We start from the raw sequence: 18209 nt of genomic DNA on the forward strand, positions 1-18209 counted from the left end.
GGGGTGGGGAGAAAGCCCAACTCAGTGACAACCTGTGCTGTTTCCAAGGACTATTTATATGAGCAGAGGCAGCAGGCGCTGGGAGGATGAGAAAGAAACTCAGCAGGTGCACCACGGAGCAGCCCGAATGCACAGGAAGGGCCTGAAATACTCACAGCGTCTGGCGGCAGCCCTGGCCACAGCCTCCCAGGGGGCAGCCACTTTGATGCCTTAGACAACAAATGCAAAACAGAGGCAAGCCTTGGCAAGAAAGACTATTACTCTGCGGACTGAAAAAGTGACAGATGATGAAATGCGATGCTAAAAAGCCCAAGCTAAGCCATTAATTCTCGGGGCGCCATTCTCCAGTGGCTGGGAAGAAAAATGGTCTTTCTTACAAACCAAAACTACACTTATTATTTGGGGCTGTATCACTTTACAGGAAGTTTTCTATCAACATCAATGTGGGCAACAACATCCCTCTATTTCACCCTGTGGAACACAGAACTCACTGGTAGAGGGGAGGGGACTGCTGCCTGTGACGTTCTTTCCCCAGTTCAAGGCCACACAGGTGCCTGTCGTCACTGCCACCTTCACTCCATCAGGAATAAGTAATTCCAGGGGCGCCTGGGGGGCTCAGTCAGTTAAGCATCTGACCCTTGATTTCAGCTCAGGTCATGATCTCATGGTTCATGGGTTCCAGCCCTGCATCAGGCTCCAATGCTGACAGCGTGAAGCCTGCTTGGGATTCTCTCCTCTTTCTCTCTCTCTCTCTGCCTCTCCTGCTTGTATTCTCTCTCAAAATAAATTAACTTAAAAAAAAGAATACTACCACCCCACTGCAAACTCCCCCAACACGTAAGGCACCAGCGGATATGAAAATATGAAGTACTCAGTGGTGAACGACACCTGCTCCCCACAGGCCATGGCCGCTGGAGCGGGAATCCGGGAAGAGCGTCTCTAGCTGGTCAGAATGCCGCCCACCACACTCCCCGCTCCCGGCTCGCCCTCACTGTATTAGCTGAGATGTTGTCGTGCTCCCACAGAAGAATACCTTGAGGGCCTCTGGCCACTTCTGGGTTTGACGTAGACACACTGTCTGATTTCTTCCCCCTCAAAGGACACTAGGCCTGGAGAAGTGGAGGAAAACTCTCTGTGCAAGAAGGGCGCGCTGGGCAGAAACAGCCCAGCGCCCCAGATGGCCGGGAGCGCCATGAACTGGCAGGTGCCCAGATGCTGCACAGCCTGGTTCTGCACACAGAGTTGCACTGAGACGCCAGACGTGACACAGAAAGAGACGCTGGACTCTTCCAGGAGTGCCCAGGACAGGTGGCTATCTGCTGAACCCCTACTAGCAGGAGGGTGAGTCACACTGAAGCCAGGAGCAGCCTCAGGGCAAGGAGTGGGAAATGTGACCACACAATGACGACCACAGGTGAGCACGTGCGCTGCTAACGTTATTCCACTGCGTGACGAGGCGTCCAGCCTGTCCACCACAACGAAAGGCACTTCTGTAGAATGCCTGCTTTTCCGCTGCAGACACCTAAGTCCCAGGGAGGCTATGCAACTTGGCCCAATGGTGTGGACCTGACGAGAGGTGGGACCGAAATGAATCCCAAGGTCCGAATTCCAAATCAGTGCTGTCAGACTGCAGAACAAGGCAACCACAGAGCAGAGAGCTTCTTACCTGGTCGCCGGCAGAGTAGTGACTCGGGTGAAGAGCACGGACGGCTCGGCTTCCACGTGCAGCCCCAGGGAGAGGTTCCTGTAATAGCCTTCAACGTGGCCGGGGCCTCCGGAGTACTTGAAGTTCAGGATAGCTTCCAGGGTCTAAAGTGAGGTAAACATGGTAGGTTAGTCGTCCCTAAGCTGATGAGCCTCCTTCCAGAAGGCAGGCTTCACTTAGGTAAGAGTGAAGATCCCCCCAACTAGGCGACTTGGAAACCTGGCCCCCGCACCGTCTTCCCGGTGATGCCCTCTGTCGACCAGATATGCAAATGGGAAAGGCCCCCAAATTATTCTGTGGCTCGTAGAGCATTTCTGAGGGAGAAACACATTTCAGTCAGCATCACTTCAGCAGTTGGACGAGGGGCTGGGAGGAGGTGGCACTTCTGTCCGGGAGGTACAGCATGGCTCCCAGGCCAAGTCAGCAAGGCCGACCAGCTACAAACTCCCGGCACTCCCTTGAACCCATCAAGAGATGAGGTCACAGGGCAACCGTGGAGCCAGAAGGCCAAAGAGGTTCAAGGCCCTTCTGGAAGGTAAAGAGGAACAAGTACAGAGCCAGCCATGCCACAAGCCAGCGGGAAGGAATTAGCCCAAAGGTTAACGAATCGCTGAAGGCTGAGTAGGGGCTCTAATAATAGAGAAGACCCCCAGGGAACCCAGACAAGAAGGTAGTTCCCACCCACGCTAGGCTCTTCAGCATGGCCCCTTTCGGGGTACACACACGGAGGACTGGGGGTGGGGCGCGGTGGAAGGAGCGGACATGGCCTCCCTCCAGAGCACGGACATGGAGGAAGGGAGTCAGCAGCCACCAAAGAAAAGGTAAGAAACCAAAACCCCAGCCCCGTACAGACCCTTCTTGGCTCTGAAGCAACATCTAAGCTTTTGGAGGAGGGACAACCAATGCCAAGGGCACAACAGCAGGGATAAATACCCATTCTAGTGGGGGAAGGGCAGGAGGTGGTCCCCAGCCAGAATCCTGTACCGATGCTATCAGAGCTGGAAACCCGCTCATCTGCAATGCCCACCATGTACTGGGCAGAGAGGGGCTGCTGCGTGGGGAGGGGCAGGGAGGCTGAGGGAGCCCAGTCCATCAGACCCGGGTGCTCGGCAGGACAAGGTCAGCAGAGAGGCCCCACGTGCTCCTCCCACCAGCACCAGTGGGGAAGGAACAGGTATTCGGACGCGCTGGCGGGGCGGGAAGGGCTGGGGTAGAGGAAGACCACTCTGGGAAGAGCTCCTGGCGCCTCCCCGGTGCCCTCCCTCTGCCCCGCCCCCCAGCATGCCACAGTGGCAGAGAAATTTTGGAGTCTGTGGCACCCCAGTAACTATAGCAACAAGCAAATTCAAACCCAGCTCCCCTCCTCACTCCAATGACTCAACCTTCACAGTGAAGCCCCAGCACCGGCACCAGTAAACTACGGCCCGCAGCCTGGTTCTGTACGCCCCAAGGGCAGTTTCTACAGAGTCAGAAGGTTCTAAAACAACAGCAAGACTTCTCTCAGAGGCTCCGCCTAGGTGTTGTATCATGTATCTTGAATGTATCATAGATGAGCTGCTATATAACGATTGCCACTTCAGATCGCTGTGAAGTTAGGTGATTAACTAGCTGGTACCTAACCTTCTAATTGCTTATAAGTCTAATTACATGAAACAGAAGTTGGGGTTTTGATTTTTTACTTTGCTTTTCTGTTTTGAGTGTCATTGCAACTACTGTATTGTAAAGGATGGAAAATAATTGCATATGTTAAAAAAAATAATAAAAATAAAAACCATAAAAAAAATAAAAATAAAAATAAAAAAAATAAAACAACAGCAAGAAAAACAAAGAACTGTATGAAAGTAACCATTTGCGGCCGGCAGAAGTGAGGTATTTACTGTATGGTTCTTGACAGGAAAAGCTTGATCGAGCCCTAAGAAGGAACAGAAGCAGATCTTCGTGACCTTGGATGAAGCTGTGCTTTGGCAGGTAGGACCCCACAAGCACAAGCAAAGAGACACAGGAGGCTGGTGTCACAGGAATCCCAGGGGGGCAGACCTGCAGGAAGAGGGGCCAGAATGTCCACACGAGAAGGGGTCTGAGAAAGCTGCCCCTGAGCTGCTGGGTGAGGACGCGGGGCCCAGAGCAACCAGAGCGGCGCCGGCACCATGTGCCCGTGGTGGGGACGCAAGGGTGCTCTCACCTGGTGAGCGCACAGTGAAGCCACGCTTCCCAAAGGAGGAAGGCGGGGTCTGCCATCCTCTCTGTGCAGGAGTCCCGTTTCAATCAAGCTTCCTGGCCAGACACCGTGTTTAGCCTTTAGTGACAGCTTTTGTAACCTGTTTCTTATCTCCAACGGACAAGCAACCCCAGAACCAGATTTTGAAAATCAACAACCTGCACGTGCATGTTGTCATCGAAAGGGCATCTGAGGGGGACAAGGATGTGGCCGTGAGAAGGCCAGCTGAATGAAACTCCAGAGGCAGATGAGCAGCGCGGTAGGAGGAGGGTGCGGGCCTGGAGGCCAGGTAAGCAGCGGCAGCGGCGCGGGGTCCACCGGGCTCGGACGCCCCCCACCGTTTCCAGCCCACTTCTCCACGACGACGCGGGGACAACAATGAATGCCTATCTCACACTTCAGCGAAGATATGAGGAGAAAACGCGGTAGCAGAACAGGTAGACACTCATTCAACAAGTTCCTTTCTCCCTCTGCAACCCCACCACTGGACACCCTGAGGCAACCTGGCTTAAAATGGGAAGAAATCGGAAATAGATGTCAACACTATTTCATTTTCTATTTTTCCCCCCATTTTGTATCATGGCAAGATATATGTAATAAAATATACCATTTTAACCACTTTTAAATGTACAGTTCTGTGGCATTAAGTACATTCACATGGCTATATAACCATCACCGCTGTCCATTCATATCCAGAACCTCTTCATTTTCTGAAACGGAAACTCCATCACTACGGGCGAAGCCCCTGCTCCCCTCCCCCAGCCCTGGACGGCCACCACGCTCTTTCTGTCTCTATGACCTTGATGACTCTTGGAACCTCACTTAAAAAGAATCAGTTTCTGTCCTTTTGTGACTGTCTCATTTTGCTCAGCTGAATGTCTTCAAGCATCATTCATGTTGTAGCAGGTGTCAAAACTTTTTCTTCTTTGAGAGAGAGAGTACATATGAGATGAGGGAAGGAGGAAAAAGCTGGGGGCAGGGAAAGAGAGAGAGAGAGAATCCCAAGCAGGTTCCACACTCAGAGTGTGGCCCAACATGGGACTCTATCCCATGACCCTGGGATTGTGATCTGAGATGAAATCAAGAGTAGGACATTCAACCGACTGAGCCAACTAGATGCCCTAGAACTTTCTTCTGAAAGCTGGGTAATATTCTATTGTATGTAGAGGCCACGCTTTTTTTTATCCATTCGTATGTTGCTGGACACTTGGTTTCTTCCGCCTTTCAGCTGTAGTGAGTAATGCTGCCATGAACGTGGGTGTACAAACACCCGTTCCGAGACAGAGCTTTCGACTCTTCGGGGTATTTATTTCTATATATTGAATTGTTTTAGGACTCAACATACTATTTTCCATGGTCATGCACACAGGTTCTAAGTTCTCCATATTCTTGTCAACATCTGCTATTTTCCGTTTGGCAGGTTTGTTTATTTCATAATAGCCCTTCTAACAGGTGTGAACTGGAATCTCTTTTTGGTTCTGATCTGCATTTTCCTAATGACTCGTGATACTGAGCATCTTCCCATGTGATCACTGGCCGTTTATGATGATCTTTGGAGACAGGTCTGTTTAAGTCTGTCTGCGCCATTTTAAAACTCGCTTCCTCCCCCTCTTCAAGGTGTCCTTCTCACGTACAGGCTCATAGGTTCCCTTCAGCTTTTGCAGTAGGAGGCATGCTTTCACTGGGGTTCTCCATCTACTCATGAATGTTACTCGTCCTTCACGGCTCAGATAAAGCCATGCCTTATCCAAGAGGACTTCTACGCTTCCTCACTTTAAAAAGGTCCAACAAAATATAGAATCTTTTTTAATACTCAAAGATCCCATTTTGGATTCACCAAAATCGCAAATCCTTTCCCCATAGTCTGAAGCACTGGTCTATCATCTTAAGAGGACTGCCGGTTTCTTGAGACGGTCACTCACACCTTTTGAAAAATCCCTCATCAGCAGCAAGTAACGAGCCCCCCCCCTCCCCGCCATCCACACATCCCAATAAGCCTTCCTCTAACAACCTCTGAATCCAACAGATTCCGTTTGCTCAATCTATTCTTCCACTTATTTTTTCTTGCTTCCTGGGTACTGAGTACCAGGCCCCGGGCTTCCAGCAAGATGAATGAGGGGTGGCCCCTGATCTCGGAGAGCGCAGTATATACTGAGTAGAGGCGTAGCTCAGTAAGTAACTCATAAACGAAGCCAACACCTACACGGCAGTTTTCTCGCATCGGAGGCATGGCGCTCAGGGAAACAACATTCTGAACAACAGCCTTGAAACGCCCAAACCTGTGAAGTAACACAAATGTCACACAGACTTTATTTTTTTAAGGCAAACTTGAGTCACCTTCAGGATGTGATGTAGTAGAAATCACCCAGGAATGGAGCAAGAAATACACAGGATAGATAACAGTAAAATGCTATCGAACAAAGAATCAAGAGTCTGTGGATCTGTTTTCCTGGAACTGGCTGAGTCTTTGTTAAGAACCAAGGAAATGATATAATTACAGGGAAAATAATTTATAAAAAAAATCAAGCAAATTAAATATTTTGTGAAATTATTGATACTGTCTTTCTTCCTTCATTAAAAAAACAACCCTCCTCAACCCCATAAAATTAGAACACTTAATAACAACAGAAAGTGAGTTGGTAAGGTAAAAGACAAGATGCTCAAACTTTTTTTCTCAATCAAAATGTAATGAGAAGCAACATGCTGCTCTATGAGATTTCTCCTTCTCAGAACATGGTGCAGTCCTTACTTGGAAAAAGGCTGTTACAGAAATCAGCAATGGGCAAGGAACTAAAGGAAAGAAACTTCTGGGCATACAACTTACTACCTGAACTAAAATAAAAGGTCTTCCAAAGGCTACCTTTGATGGAGCTAGGCACCAAATACTATGATAAGTGATCTATATATATTGCCCCTAACTCTCTGACAAGTTCTACAAGGGAAGTGCTGTTTCCAGAAACAAGGCTCACAGCAGTCAGATGACTGGCCCAAGCCACACGCCCAGGAGACAGCGCGTCCAGGATCTAAACGCAGAGCTACATGGTCGCACAGTCCTCTCTCTTGCCGTTTTCGCCAGCTGTTCAGGAGGGTATTCGTCCATCCATGCACTCATTCGCTGACCATGAACACATGTCTACCGTGCACAAGGGACAATGGGAGAACACCATGAGGCCACCTATAGGGACTCAAGTCTAGTAAAAGACACAAGCCTAGAGATATCTTAAGATAAACTATAGTGTGTTCTAGACAAGCATCCCAGCAGACATGGAGATACAGAATTCTATTATGCATGAAAGGCCAGGTGTTGGATAAGAAGGAACAAAGTCACAGCAAGAGAGGTGTAATTAGCCAATAATTAAATTGAAATGGATAATAGAGAAAAATAGACTAAACTAAAATCTAGGTCTTGAAAATAACTTTTAAATGTGATATTCCCCTAAGTCAGGCTATCAAAGAAACAGAAAAAACTACTCACCAGTATAAAAAATGAAAATGAATGTGAGCATAGACCATACACATATTAAAAGAATAATAAAATAGTGCAAACAACTTAGTGCTAATAGAGTCAACTTAAATAAAATAAACACATTACCAAACAGAACCAAGAATAACTAGAAAACCCAAGAGCCCCATGTTAACTGGAAACCGCATAATTCCAAGCTGTCATCATCAAGACAGTATGGTACTGGCCCAAAAATAGACACACAGATCAATGGAACAGAATAGAGAACTCAGAAATGGACCCACAAACATATGGCCAACTCATCTTTGACAAAGCAGGAGAGAATATCCAATGAAAAAAAGACAGTTTCTTCAGCAAATGGGACAGCGACCTGCAGAAGAATGAACCCGGACCACTTTGTTACACCACACACAAAAATAAACTCAATATGGATGAAAGACATAAACATACGACAGAAACCATCAAAATCCTAGAGGAGAAAACAGGCAACAATCTCTTTGACCTCGGCTGTACCAACTTCTTACTTGACATGTTCCCGGAGGCAAGGAAACAAAAGCAAAAAATAAACTACTCAGACCTCATCAAGATAAAACTCTTCTGCACAGCAAAGGAAACAATTACAAAACTAAATGGCAACTGACAGAATGGAAGAAGATGTCTGCAAATGACATAGCAGATAAAGGGTTAGTATCCAAAGTCTATGAAGAACTTGTCAAACTCAACACCTCAAAAAGCAAATCATCCAGTGAAGAAATGGGCAAAAGACATGAATAGACACGTTTCCAAAGAAGACATCCAGATGGCTGACAGACATATGAAACAATGCTCAACATCACTCATCATCAGGAAAATACAAATCAAAACCGCAAGGAGATTCTGCCTCACACCTGTCAGAGTGGCTGCCATTAACAACTCAGGCAACAACAGGTATTGGCGAGGATGTGGAGAAAGAGATCTCTTCTGCGCTGCTGGTGGGAATGCAGACGGGTGCGGCCGCTCTGGCACACAGTGTGGAGGCTCCTCAGAAAATAAAACAGAACTAGCCTACAACCCAGCAATTGCACTACTAGGTATTTATCCAAAGGATACAAAAATGCTGATTCGAAAGGGTATGCGCATCCCAGTGTTTATGGCAGGACTGTTGGCAATAGCCAAAGTATGGGAAAATGTCCACTGACTGATGAATGGATAAAGAGGAGGTCAGGGGTGTGTGTGGGTGTGTGTGTGTGTGTGTGTGTGTGTGTGTGTGTGTGAGAGAGAGAGAGAGAGAGAGAGAGACAGACAGACAGACAGACAGACAGACAGAGTGAGCATGTTCGTTCTGGAATGCTACTTGGCCTCAACAAGAATGAAACCCTGCCATTGGCAACACTGTGGGTGGAACTGCGTGTGTTACACTGACCAAAACAAGTCAGAGCAAGACAAATGCCGTATGACTGCCCTCAGACGTGGAATTTACAAAACAAAACAGATGAACATAGGGAAGGGAGCAAAATGAAGATAAAGACAGAGGAAGATAAAGCGTAAGAGACTCTTAAATACAGGGAACAAAATGAGGGTTGCAGGCAAGGTGTTGATGGGCTAAATGAGTGATGGGCATTAAGGAGGGCACTTGTTGGGATGAGCACTGGGTGTTATATATGTGATGAATCACTAAATTCTATTCCTGAAACCATTACTACACTCTATATTAACTAACTTATGGATTTAGCTTTTTAAATAGGATGTGAAAATCCCGAATTCAGTAATAGGTAAGGTGGGAAATAGATCCTGACCACGTCAGTTTATCTCAACAATGCAAGGTTGGTAGTAACATCAGAAAATTGGTTACTGGAGGCGCCTGGGTGGCTCAGTCAGTTGAGCGTCCAGCTTCGGCTCAGGTCTTGATCTTGCGGTTTGTGGGTTTGAGCCCCAGGTCGGGCCCTGTGCTGGCAGCTAGCTCAGAGCCTGGAGCCTGCTTCGGATTCTGGGCTTCCCTCTCTCTCTGACCCTCCCCTGCTCACGCCATCTCTCTCTGTCTCTCAAAAATAAATGAAATTTTCAGAAAAAAATCGGTTAATGTCACCACCATATTAAGAGAATGCCACATGATCATTTTGGTAACAACAGAAAACACAGCTGACAAAACGCAAAACCCACTTATGGTTTTGTTTTCAAAATCTCCACAAACTAGGCATAGAAAGGAAGACCTTCCATCTATAAAGTTTCCCATGAAAAACTTTTTGCAGTTTTAAAGCCACACTCCACGATAAGCAAATTTTAACCTGGATTCAGGCAAGGACATAGTGCCGTCGCTCCTATCAACACTGCTAGTGAGACCCCAGTAAGTCCAGTAAGGTAAGAAAGATGAAATTAGAGACATACCTGTTGGAAAGGATAAAGTAAAACCGTCTGCTCACAGACAACACCGTCCTATAAAAACAAAACCCTAAGGAATCTACCAGAACTCTCAGAAATTGCTGGTAATAATATAAAATAGCACGATCACTTAGGAAACAATTAGTCAGAATTCCTTCTAAACATGAAGAATTAGCATGTTGTTCAATAAAACTCCTACCAGGAGAAATAAAAACACATATTCACTCAAAGATATATATGTAAATATCTATGGAAGTTTTATTTATAATAATCTCAAACTGGAAATAACCCCAATGTCCAGGAAGAGATTAATCACAGTATTACTGGTATTAATCTAGATTCATCATAGTATGTCCATAAAACGGACCCCTACTCAGCACGTGACTGGAACAAACCACTGACACACACAGGTGGAAGAATCCCAAAAACATTATTCTGAGTGAAAAAGGCAGCAGGCTACACTCTATGCTGGCCGATACATGAGATGCGGAGAAAAATGAGTCTTTAGTGACGAAAAGCAGATCAGTAGCTGCCTGGGGCTGGGGACAAGAGAGGATTGATTGTAACGGGATCACGGAAACTTTGGGGTCACGAGAATGACCTCATGAACACATCACGGAGGTGGCGGTGGCAGGGACGGTGACAGGGGATATACTTTTGCCAAAACTCATCCAACTGTTCCGTTAATGCGACTGAATTTTACAGAAAGCAATTCACACTCACAGCGGGTTTCAGAAATTGATCCTGACCATTAACAGGCACATAATCACTTGCAAACATTGTAACAAAAGATTCCAAGTAACAGGTAGGCCACAAGGATGTGGGACCGCTCAGGTCTGAGAGCAAAGGTGCTGGAACCAGGATTCCCGGATCTACAGTAAAAATCATAAAGAGAAGCTATGATTCACTACAATTACAACATCACATAATCTTGGTGAAGTCACGTCCCTTCTCCAGGTCCCCATATCCTCATCTGTAAAATCAGAGTTGTGCCAGACATCACCTACGGTTCTTACCAGTTCCTAAGCGAACTATTGTTGTTTACTCTGTATTACGAATCTCCTCTTTCATGATTCTAATCTAACTAAGGCTCTTGCCAGAGAGAAACCCTCACCTTTATACAGTATCCTAACTAATTTCTATGTATAAGATACAGATCTCTAAATTTTAAGACCCTAATTGGACCTGTCACCACAGACTTCCTTCTGCTCTACTTCTGTGAGAGGGCATAAGATTAATAGCTGTGATATGATCCACTTAATAAGTCAAACATTCAGGACCAGAGGTCCCAGCTGGGGCTCATTCTCCAGAGACCAGCCCTACAGTTTACTTAAGGTCAGAAAAACGTACAAATGGAAGCCATACCATAACTTTCCAGTTAATTAGTGCTTTCAGCCAGTCTTTCTTCGGTGTTAATTATGCCTTAAAGATGCTGAGTGACTACAAATTAAATGGTACATCCATAATAATGTAGGAATGGGTTTGTGCAATATCAGCCATCCAAATGGCTCATACTCAAGAGGCACATGGTCCCCCAGGGGCTGAGAAGGGGTGGGGCCCTAGGGTCACATGGAGGCAGGTGTGCCTGGGACTGTGAAAAGACCAAGTCAATAATCGGATTTTGGTACCAAGAAAAGGAGCCACTTTCACATCTTTATTTGAGACGTTTATTTCTTATCATTTGATCTTTTTAAATTAAAAAAAATTTTAATTGACCTATCGGTCTTTTTTCATCCAGATTTAAAGGTTTTATAAATTAAGGAAATTACTCCTTGCTTGTGATAGAAATTGCAAACATTTTTCACAGCTGGACGCTGTTCATTTGCCCTGCAGAAATGATTAGTATTCTTCTAGTTAATGCATCGACCTTTTCTATCCCTTGCACCTTTTTTCATGGTTCCTGAATCATGGTTGGTAATACCCTCCACTCTCCAAAGTCATAAAATTTGGGTTTTTTTCTACTCCTTCAAGTTTATCTTTTAAACTTTTAACTTCAATATTATCTCAAATTGACAGGAAAGTTCAAAGTACAAAATACCTCCCTATTACCTAATTCAAAAATGGTTCACATCTTATCCCACTGTTTTATAATTCTCTGTCAGTCTCTCTTTCATACATACACATAGAGAAATATGCTAAAGATAATGTCTGCAAGGTCTGTCCTCTGTTTAGTTCCTGGTCTTCCCCCAGGAATCAATAAGTAATTTGTGTGCAGGTGCTTTGAGGATTGGTCAATACCGTATTCCTCATTAAATTTTCACCCACTACTGTAGCATCCGCTGACGGTCTTGTAACATCCTCGCTTCACATTTATTAGATGCCAATCGACTTATCAGACCTTTTTCTTCCCCGGTTACTTAGTTCATATCCACACGGATTAACGGCTTCTTGTTTTATTCAATGGGTTATAATCTGTTACCATCATTACTCATGCTGATGCGCAGATGGGCCCAGATCTGGCATCTGGCTGGACTGGCCGCTGGGTCCTTTGACGTGCCCTCATCAATCTTTAAACAATTCCTTACTTTACGGAACAACAGGATGTTCCAGGATCATCTTCTGTTTTCCCTGCCCTGGAAATCAACCATTTCTCTGAAGACAGAGGGTCTTTTTTGTGGGGAATGGGAAGAAGAAAAAGGTACTAAATGTGCTCATTGCTACTAAGATGTTCTTGCTGCCAGGCTCCCCCATGAGCGGGCCTGGCGAGCGCCCCTGCCTTCGCCTGTATATGTGTGTTTATACATACGGAGCCCTATTTCTGTATCTACTTTTATACAGACACTTGCAACGATATGGAAATATCCCACAAACTGGGAGTTCATAGTGAAAACTCAGCTTCCAAACTTGCATCGTAAGACTCACTAGAATCCCCCCTGTGCACATCCGTAACAGCCTTCTCTCATCGGGAGAAATGAGGTCAATCACCCTCAACATGCTGACTTGATTGTTCATACGCAGAATATACAGAAAGCAGCATCATAATCGCCAGTACTACTATTACAAGAAGCAAATCTACTGACTGGAGTTCGATATTTGTTAGGATTTCCTTTTTGGTGTGAGGTACACTCCACATACAGTAAAAGCATACAGTCAAGTACACAGTTCATCAAATTTTGATAACTGTATGCCCCAGGCCCCATCAGCCTAACAAAGCAACATGTCTTCAAGACTCACCCACATTGTGTGTGCACAGACACGGACCATGACAGCTACAGACATGTAGTGATTTTGTCACTAGGTATTGCTCACTAGTGTGCCATTGTACAAATCTACCACTATCTGTTTATCCACTCACCAACCAACAGGCATTGGAGGTGTTCCCGATTTGCGGAAAATAAAAATCAAACTGCTATAGAAAAAAATTCTCGAGCAAGTTTTTTCGTGGATATATGCTTTTATTTCTCATGGATAAATACTTAGGAGTGAACTTGTTGGGTCCTTATGGCATCTGTATATTTAAGAAGACTGCAGTTTTCCAAATGAGGTTGGCCATTTTATACTCCCACTAACAACATAAAAGAGTTCCACCTCCTTGTCAACGTTAGGTGTTGTCGATTGTTCTCAATTACCATTAGTCTCGAAGGTCTGTTATCTCACCGTGGTATGAATTCCTGTTTCCTGCTGGCTAGGGCTTCTTCACGACTGGGTGTCCAGCAGACCACATGGAGAACATCTCCAGTGAGTAACCAACACACACAGGATGCGAGTGCATGGACGCGTGACCCTGGCTCACGCACACTGCCAGGTGAGCAGACTTCCAAAACGAAGAATGCAGCAGAACCCACAGCCACAGACTCAAGAGAGGCAGCCAGCCTCATTCAAAAACCCCCAGCATCGGGCACGACAAGGGCCCTGGGCAGGGTCAGGCTGAAACACTGAGAAGGAAGAGAGGGAGGTGCACAAAGCCATCATGGTAGGAAACACGTGCCAGCAACTGCTCCCTCTGTCAGACTCATGTCCCGGTTTCCACCTCCAGAGCCAGGGGACAGGCACCCTCCCCCTCGGAGGCAAGCAGTACCCTGCGCCCCCTCCATAGGACACAACTCGGTGCTTCAGAATTGGCCAGCTCCCACCTCGACTGTGGGTCCAGAGACCGGACTCACCGCATTTCAGCATTTCACTCTGGCACCCGGTACTCCTAGAAAGCTGAGTGGGTCCGCGTGGAAGGAGAAAAAGAGCTCTAAGCCACACCCTGGAATCCTGGCCCTAAAGCGAATGCACTGTGCAATCCCATCCAGCACTACCTCTGCGACAAGTCGGGCCTTTGATCTCATTAGCCAGCACCCCCCTCACACTGCGGCACCTTCATTAAGTCCCTAATAGCATTCTAGTCTTGGAGAGAGGGATCACGGTCCCCCACTTTCACTGCAGGCTGCCGCTCTAATAGGCACAGGGCCACGTGATGTGTTAAGCAAGGCTGGAAACGTAGACTTCATTTACTCAGATGGCTGGGATGCAATTTTGGCTTTACTCAAGAGAGGTACAGGAATCAGAAAAGCTTAATTCACAGAGAAGGAAGGATACTTCTTTTGTTCATGAGGTTTAAGTAGCCAGATCCCTAGCTGGGGGAGCTGTAAGTAAACCAGGCACGCACTGGGAGGATTTCTCAGCACAGCAAATGCTTCCCTGAATGAGGTTTAAAACACAAAACAAAAGAAAACATAATTATTACCCACTTTTTTAATAGGTTATTGCCAAGTTGGCTTCCATATAACACCCCGTGCTCTTCCCCACGAGTGCCCTCCTCCATGCCCGTCACCCCCTTCCCCTTTCCCCCTCCCCCTTCAGCCCTCAGTTTGTTCTCTGTATTCAAGAGTCTCTCATGGTTTGCCTCCCTCCCGCTCCCTAACGTTGTCCCCCTTCCCCTCCCCATGGTCCCCTGCCAGGTCTCTCCTGCTAGACCCATGGGTGCAAACATACGGTATCTGTCCTTCTCCGCCTGACTTAGTTCGCTTAGCAGGACTCCCTCGAGGTCCAGCCAGGTTGCCGCGAATGGCCAGACTTCATTCTTCCTCACTGCCGTGTATACTCTGTTGTATATGTAAACCACATCATACTATCCACTTTTTTAAACAGAATGATCTAATGTTCCCTATAGCTAAACAGTTACAAATGCCAGCTCTATATAAATCCAAACCTTACATTCCAGTCCTTAAACCAGAGAGTACACCTGACTTCTTCCCTAATTTTTACTTCAATGTCTTGACCAAAGATGTGGCATAAGGATGTCTGTGCACATGGAAGGTCCCCAGCAGAGGCGCAGCAGAAAGCGGCACTGCTTCCCAGAAGACACGGTGACCCATTTGACAAAGCATCACTCGATGGCCTTGCTCAGAACATCATGCCTGCATCACCGACACCACCACAGTCAGTGATCAGGTGGCGAGGTCATCCCTGAGCTAAAGGGGTTCACACTGGCAAGGCCTTCTTTGTCCCCATGCCAAGCGTGCGGGTCACGTGTATGACCTCCAGTCCAGAGGCGGCCACGGCTGACGGCAACAACAAGGCGGTGAGGCAGGCACCGAAGGACCCCCGTGACGGCATCGCGGCTCGAGGGCGGCCCGTGACTCCTGAGCCTGTACTAAAGGCATCCACTCACATTTACGAACCTTTGATGCTAGAGCTGCAGCGGAGAGCTTGCCAAGCTGGTTTCCAGGTATGGGTTTGGCTACAACTGCATGGTGGACCGTATGATCTCCAAGGATGAGCATCCCAACAGCGGAAGAAAATAAGGCCTCAGCCACAGGGATTCCCTGAGCCACCTCCACTTCCAACATACTGGGAATCTCCCAGTTTCCACCCCTGGGGGGCCCGAAAAAGGGACACAAGGGTCAACACAATGGATGCACCCTACCCAGCGAAAAGAAAACAAACTTGTATATATCGTGAAATGTCCAATCACTGGAGTCCTTGAGAACGATAAGCACTCAGGACAGACGTCCACACAGCGAGCAGCTGTAGGGGCCACACCGCACGGCAAAGCGGACCTCAGTGGCCCCTCCAGCCCTCCCTCCTGACAGCAACAATTCAGTGATGTTAGCTACAAAAAGTTAGAATTAAAAGAGGGGCTTAGAAATAATTAAGATGGGGGCATCTGGGTGGCTCAGCCTGTTAAGTGTCTGACTTCAACTCAGGTCATGATCTCATGGTTCGTGGGTTTGAGTCCCGCATCGGGCTCTGTGCTGACGCTCAGAGCCTGGAGTCTGCTTCAGATTCTGTGTCTCTGTCTTTCTCTGCCCTCCCTTCCTCCCTCCCTCTCTTTCTCCAAAAAAATAAAATAAAACATAAAAAAGGAAAGAGAAAGGGAGAGGGGGGGAGAGGAAGGAAGGAAGGAAGGAAAGAAGGAAGGAAGGAAGGATGGATGGATCAAGTCAGCAACTTTGTTTTTCACCTGGGGAACCCAAGATCCAGAGAAGAACAACTGACCTGACCAAGATCAAGGCTTCCTATCACACCAGCCCCTACAGAGAGGATCCTAAACCTTTCCTAAAGTGGTCATGTACAGAGAAAGCCCCAAGACAGCAGTAGAATCTACCCCAACTTTTTGTCAGGGAAGCGAAACAGAGAGAACGTATTAGAACAAGCCACACTGGACGAAGCAGGGGCTGTAAACCAAAGTATGCATCCTTTATCCATGTGGAAAGAAGGTTGCCAATGAACCGTAACTGGGTAAACATGGAACACGTTCTGGATGAGGTCACTATGCCCACACTGGAGGCCATGGGCGTGACAGCGGCGCCAAGCAGATTTAGGAAGCGGTCACTGCTCTTAGGGGCCAAGTGACAATGAAGGAAGGAGGAAGCAGCATCAAGTCTTCCATTTACTTCCAAAGGCATGTCCCCCTTCCCCCAAAGAAGGAAGGTGGAGAGGACGGTTGCTCATTGCACTGTCCTTTCAACTTCGTGGTTAAAATTTTTTCAAAATAAAACACTAAAGAAAGCATGACTTAATCAAGGACTCTAGAGCCTGGACTTTAGGAATCAATAGGAAATGGTCAACGATGTGGCCACTGGACAGAGCACATACATGCTCTGGGGATGGTGCGGCGTGCTCCCGGAAGCAGGTTCCCAGCGCCCCCACGGCCTTTCTCAGCTGAGAACTGGGGGCTCAGCCAGGCTTCATGGACTCACCACAGGGGCGCCGGGGGCTCGGCTGGACTGGGACAGCCAGGCCTGTGCTCTCTCTCCTGCGATGGCCCCCCTCCCGCGCTCTGACCCGGCTGAGAGCAGTGGCCTGCTGGAAAAGGGCCTTCTGCCGGAGCCAGCTGAGGCTGCTCCGGCCGCTAGCAGGGCCTGTGCCAAAGCCTCCCGTCGGATCGGTCTTGCCCTCCCCGGAGCCAGGCTGCCTTTGACCGAACACATCTCTGCTGCTCTTCTCGGGGTTCGGTGGCTCTTCCAGGCAGCTTGCCCATAATGGCACATCTATACCCTTCAAGTCAATGGCCCTGGTGAGCACCTACCTCTCTCAGGATCTTAGTCCTTTCTCCCCGCAGTGGGAATCCACTTAGATAGTAACTGCTTTAGGGAATACCATCCAGCTCACCGCCTAGAGCCTCTGTTCTATCTCTTGGGTGGATGCACACAGATCCCCCGGGGGGAAAGCTGGGCACAGAGACAGAGAGAGGTGTTCCTGCGAGCGGCAGTGACAGGGACCTCCGGGAGTGGGGTCCCTTCCGCTAGTCTACAGACAGCTCCCCTGTTTCTGCCTTCCTGCAGAACATCTCATTGTGGCCAATAGGACACTGCCTTTTTGTGACCATCTACTGCAAAACACCCATTCTGATTTGTTTATCCATCGTGTGGTTTAAGCCTCACCACCTTTCAGAGAAGAACTTGGCCCCATTTCCCAGTGACGCATGTCCTCGGCCACACCTCTGCGGAGAGCCCTCATTCTCCGTCCCTGTGTTCCCACATGAAGGACTGGCCCACGAGAGCCACTCACCCTGTCGACGCCCAAGCTCACACAGGGAATGGTACGACCCGTGGGGTGGGGGGAGGCAGGCCAGGGGCCCACAGCCAGACACAACAAGTCTGCAGCCCCGCCACCCGAGGCCCAGGACATTGGCAGGGTGGCCCACCAGCACCCCTTCTGCCTGAGAGCCTGCATTAGGCCCGCCTACAGAGCTGGCCCCCGCAGGCTGCTGAGCCCCATGCCGGTGTTCTGATTTGCAGGTCACATAGGGCCTGAGAATGTGCATTGCTGGGGGGGATTCCAGGATGCTGAGTGGCAGGTCTGGAGACCACACACTGAGAACCACCTCCTGGTGAGATGCAGGAAAGAAGAGATGCCCAGGGCCCGCCCCTCCCTGTCTCCTCCACGGCCCTGCCAGCCTGCCCCGCAGGTGACAACAGAGGTCACAGAGCATGGCTGTGACAGCACGCGCACAAGGATCGCGTGGGAGGCGCAGGGCGAGCCCACCTGGCCGCGGTGAGGCCGGACCTCCTACCTGGCCTCTCCGGGTGGGC

At 48.1% G+C, this 18209-nt stretch overlaps 1 protein-coding gene and 1 long non-coding RNA gene across 2 annotated transcripts in view; one reads left to right on the forward strand and one right to left on the reverse strand.

Annotated features, from left to right (window-relative positions):
- Positions 1 to 18209, reverse strand: part of TRAPPC9 (trafficking protein particle complex 9) — a 529205-nt gene that overhangs the window by 196725 nt on the left and 314271 nt on the right. The window contains exon 18 of the mRNA XM_029923171.1: positions 1667 to 1809. Within this exon, the coding sequence (XP_029779031.1) occupies positions 1667 to 1809 (143 nt within the window). The remainder of the gene's footprint in view (positions 1 to 1666; positions 1810 to 18209) is intronic.
- On the forward strand, positions 1326 to 4502 carry LOC115278687. The gene is made up of 3 exons (XR_003903034.1): positions 1326 to 1414; positions 3600 to 3673; positions 4049 to 4502. It is a non-coding gene; the product is annotated as an uncharacterized LOC115278687 (long non-coding RNA).

Source organism: Suricata suricatta, chromosome 15 (assembly GCF_006229205.1).
Source record: "Suricata suricatta isolate VVHF042 chromosome 15, meerkat_22Aug2017_6uvM2_HiC, whole genome shotgun sequence".
In the NCBI taxonomy this organism is placed as follows: Eukaryota; Metazoa; Chordata; class Mammalia; order Carnivora; family Herpestidae; genus Suricata; species Suricata suricatta.